The sequence below is a fragment of the Mesitornis unicolor genome, unplaced genomic scaffold (genome assembly GCF_000695765.1).
Source record: "Mesitornis unicolor isolate BGI_N332 unplaced genomic scaffold, ASM69576v1 scaffold33746, whole genome shotgun sequence".
Taxonomy (NCBI): Eukaryota; Metazoa; Chordata; class Aves; order Mesitornithiformes; family Mesitornithidae; genus Mesitornis; species Mesitornis unicolor.
The window spans coordinates 34,581-38,886 of record NW_010190876.1 but is presented as its reverse complement, the minus strand read 5'-3'; the positions used below and the strand labels follow the sequence as shown (position 1 = coordinate 38,886).

General features: G+C 57.7%; 1 protein-coding gene across 1 annotated transcript in view; it reads right to left on the bottom strand.

Moving 5' to 3' along the window:
• The window catches only part of LOC104542300 (DIS3-like exonuclease 2), a gene marked incomplete at its 5' end in the record, with an annotated part of 33,287 nt that overhangs the window by 229 nt on the left and 28,752 nt on the right, over positions 1-4,306 (bottom strand). The window contains 4 exons of the mRNA XM_010186557.1: positions 2,391-2,492; positions 3,071-3,175; positions 3,386-3,516; positions 3,784-3,931. Of these exons, the coding sequence (XP_010184859.1) occupies positions 2,391-2,492; positions 3,071-3,175; positions 3,386-3,516; positions 3,784-3,931 (486 nt within the window). The remainder of the gene's footprint in view (positions 1-2,390; positions 2,493-3,070; positions 3,176-3,385; positions 3,517-3,783; positions 3,932-4,306) is intronic.

The window sequence follows — 4,306 nt, the reverse complement described above, 5'->3', positions numbered from 1 at the left end:
GCGGTTTTCAGGTGGCTTTGGCATCACACCGGGACTTGCTTTTGCTGCCTCTGCTGTGGCACCCGTCAGGAGCCAGGAGATGGGGCAGGATGGCTTTGGAGAGCTCCGCTGGGGTCCAGGGTGCTCCCGAATGCAGCATCTTCAAGGGCAACACCAAAGGGCTGTGAAACCAGGCAGGGAACCCAAACCAGCGTAAATCAGCCTCCCAAAACATCATCACTTATCGCAGCCTCATCAGGCCCCAGTCTTGCTCTCCACAGAGTCTGGGAAGGAGTGTGGGTGATGGTGCCCTTGGCTTTGGGTCCCAACCTCCCCTAAAGCCCAGCCGTGCCTCCCTTCTCCAGCCGGAGAATGCAAACCATCCCTAATGAAGCAACTCAGCAACTGGGCTGCGGCAAGGAGGGCTTTCCACACGATGCCGAGCATTTTCTCAGCATCCTGCAAGGAGGAAAGGACCTCCCTGTGCCCTCGCAGCGAGAGGAGACCTGGGAAGGGAGCGTGATGGATGAGAGAGACGCAAGGGAATAAAAACCCCAGAAAATCAATCCCTCCTGCTCAGAAACGTGCTGCTGCCACCTCCCCAGTCCTCTGACTCCATCTCTGTATGCAATTGTGCGGATCAGAAGCATAAAGCATTAGACAGGTCTATCCATGGGGCATGGCTATTGGGCTGGCTGGGATGCCGGGAAGGGGCTGCCAGGGCTGGGCCAGGTGTTTGGGGACATGCCAGATGTCATGCCCAGGACTCGAAGGGGCTGGATGGCAGGAGGAGCAGGGACGGAGCCACCGGCATCACCTCGGCAAACCCCTCCCTGCTCATCCAGCGCCGGCTGCTCCGGATTAATCATTCAGAGCAGGAAAATCTCATTGAGGCTTAAACGCATCAAAGTGGCCAGCGAGGAGCAAAGCACAGGGAAATCCTTTCGCAGATGGCTGCTCTGATAGCCAGTGGCTACCTCCACCAGCCCCCTGCCCGCCTCGGCTCGCTGGGGCCATGGGGCAGTCCCCCACATCTGAAGGAGTCAAATAGGGATTATCAGGGCTCTCCCTTGGCGACTGGGAAGCAGAGGCTAAGCGCCTGGGGGGGTGCTTGGTGCCATGGGGTGTCTGGGGGGCATCTCCTGTGGGATGCAGGGGATGTGGCTCATCCTGGGGTTGGGGATCTATGGGCCTGGGGCTCTGCTGGCTGCGAGGACAGCACAGAGCCTGCTCCCAGTGGAGGGCTCCGGTGTTTTCTTAGGAGGCGTGGAGGGTTCGTGCAGGAGTTTCCTCCACCGCCAAGTGTTTGTTTAACCAAAATGGACCCTGCTCATGCTGGGGCGTCATTTTTCATGTGGGTCCCTGCTAGGGTGTAAGCAATACCCACTCCTGTAGGAAAGGAGGAACTGAGGCCCCTTCGGGCTGCATCCAGGGGGCTTTTCTGAGCCAAACTGAGAGAGGAAAGCTCAGCTTCAAAGGGAAGAGGCCTGCAGAGATGCCTGCATAGCTGGGGAGCTCAGCCAGCTCTGACCGCAACATCTCCCCTGGGAAGAAAAGGACTTCTGGGGATGTGCAGGATGCCAGCCAGGAGGATCAGCCCGGCCCTGCAACAGGAGTCCTTTTCACCCATCCCTGGGTACACAAAGATAAGTTGTGCTGGTTGGAAATGGGGTTCGAGAGGGGTTCAATGGGGTTCGGAACCCTCAGAGCAGTGCAAGGGACAGGTTGAGATTCAGCCCTCCCGTCCTCGCCCGGGCAGCAGGCAGGGACCGCAGCAAACACAGCTGTGATTTGACAGCGACCCAGACAAAAGTTGGCAAAGATGCACCACTTAATCAAGGCAGACAAATGCGATTGCTCCCTTTGATTGAGTTACTGAGTTAACAGATGACAGGGACACAAGAGAGAGATTTCTAGATGCTGCTAAAACCATTTGACACTGCATCTCAGGAAGTCCGACTTAAAAAATTCCTCCTAATTGGGTCTCAATCCTGTCACAAGGATGGAAACCCGAAGGAAGGGCCATGCCAGCGAGGGAACAAGGGGTGCCACGATGGGGGGAAGGGTCTAGACAGGAGCTGCCTTAGGCCTGATCTTACTTAACATCTTAATTGATGATCTGGAAGAAGGAAGTAAACAGCACGCTAATTCAATTCCTGTAGGAAACTGAATTGGGAGGCAGGGCACACAGCAGGCAGGGCAGAGACTGAAGGCCACGGGGAGGTCAGACGTGGGGGCAGTGATGGGATGGAACTGAGGTCAGGCTTGCTGGGGAGGGGACACAGAGGGACAGCAGGACCTGACACCCTGCAGGGCAGTGCTGCCTCCCAGCCCTGTCCCTGCGGAGATGATGGGATGTTGCACACAGCCTGCGTGGTGTCGTGAGCCCATCCCGTGCTGGGGCACCTTACCTGGGGCACAGATTCCTGCTCTGGCTTCTCCGGCTCCCACATGAGCGTCAGCTCCGGCTTCCTCCCCACCTTCTGGAAGTGGAAGCCCAGCAAGGGCAGTGCCTGCAGGCAGAGACAGTGTTGGGACAGTCCATGGCCCTGACAACATCCCCCTACTCAGCTCTCCCCCTCCGTTTTGTCTGTGGATGGGGACGACGCTGCTTTGGCCCCGCAATCTGCTTCTGCAGCTCTTTACCAACTGGGATGCAGCAGTCTGTGAGCATGAGCCCAGCACGTAAATCAGGGGTTGCTGCGATACACAAACAGCCCGTATATCACACTATATGTCCTGTTTAAAGATGTCATTGCCAGCCATATAACCAGGTTATTAAGAGAAGATGCTGTCACCAACCGCAGGTGCTGGCCTACAGTGGTGCTGTCACAGCCCCAGATATACCACCTGGTCAAATGAAACCTCTCTCTCTTTCCTCGTTTCAGACCCATGTTGCTCTCTGTCCCCCTAAATGTGCCTTCATTCCCTTTTAACTGGACTAAATCACCCCATACATAGCAGGGAGAAGCTGGTTCTCAAAGACTGGGCTGCTCCAGACCCCCGGGGGATGACGGACGGAGGGGACACCCCAGGAAGGCTCCCCCTCCTCTGGCTACCCCGGTTGGCACTATCAGTGTGAGGTACTTACATTGCAGTAGATGCGCTTCTGGACTCCAAACCTCAGCACCAGGACATCAAAGGCCTCGTTGAGGACGCCCATCACCATAGCCTCTGACTCCAGAGGACCACACTCCTGCCAACAGAGACAGGGTTGTCACTACACCAGTATCCCCCATCCCACCACCCCCAAGGGGAACCAGCATCTCCAGGCCTGGAGCTCTGGGTGATGGTGGTCACTCAGTGTGTCCCCGGTTGTCACCCAGTGTTCCCCCTCGCTGGTTGCTCTCCCTCAGGCCAGCCGTGCAGCTTAGACGCTCGGAGGGAAGGTTGTCTTGGCTCTTACCCTGACGAAGATGCCGAAGAAGAGGTCAGCACTGAGCTCCTGCACCCTCTTGGAAGCCATCTTCCGGTCGTTGCAGTGATCTGCCTGTTTCTGGATGGCCTCTTTCTCCATCCTGATGGGAGGGCTGGCACCTGGGAAGGGGACGGGTGACAATGATGTGGCCATGCTTGTCCTTCTCCAGAACCATGCCATGGCACCCTGCACCCAGACACCCAGCTCACCCCCATGTCCCTGTTAATTTTGGGTATCCACATGCCAGGGACCTGCCCCATGGGATGCAGAATCCAAGCACCCAGCACCCACGGCAGGGAGGGCAGGAACCTGGGAGTCCCCTCCAGTGCCAGGCACAGCCCCCCCCATCCCCTTGCAGTACCCAAAGCTGCCCCACGAGCACCCACCAAGTGAGGCGGAGAGGAGACGGTGCACGATGACGTCCGCGTAGCGGCGGATGGGTGAGGTGAAGTGTGTGTAGAAGGGCACGTTCAGGGCGTAGTGGCGGAAGAGGGTCTCATCCTCCAGGACACCGGTGCAGAAGTAGAGAGCCATCTGCAAGGGTGAGAGGAGAGGGAATGGTGTGAGAAAGGACGGCAGCAGGAGCCTGTGGGTGGACAGGTCTGTGTCTGCAGGACAAAGCTCCTTCACCTGATGCTCAGTTTGGGCCACCCTGACTGGCTGCAAGGATTGCACTAATTTTCACATCACACATGGGTTTAAGCAGCCAACTGCTAATTACTCAGGCCTTGGAGCTCATTTGCCATCCCCTCTTCTAGAGGAGAGCCCACCCTGTCCTGTGCCCACCACAGGTGCTCTGGGTCTGGCTGCAGGCTCTGCACACCCATTGCGCCTGCTTGGGGAGCACTGGGGGCTCCGGTTCACCGAGGAGGAGGAGGAGGAGGAGGAGGAGGAGACAGCCCCGCTGTG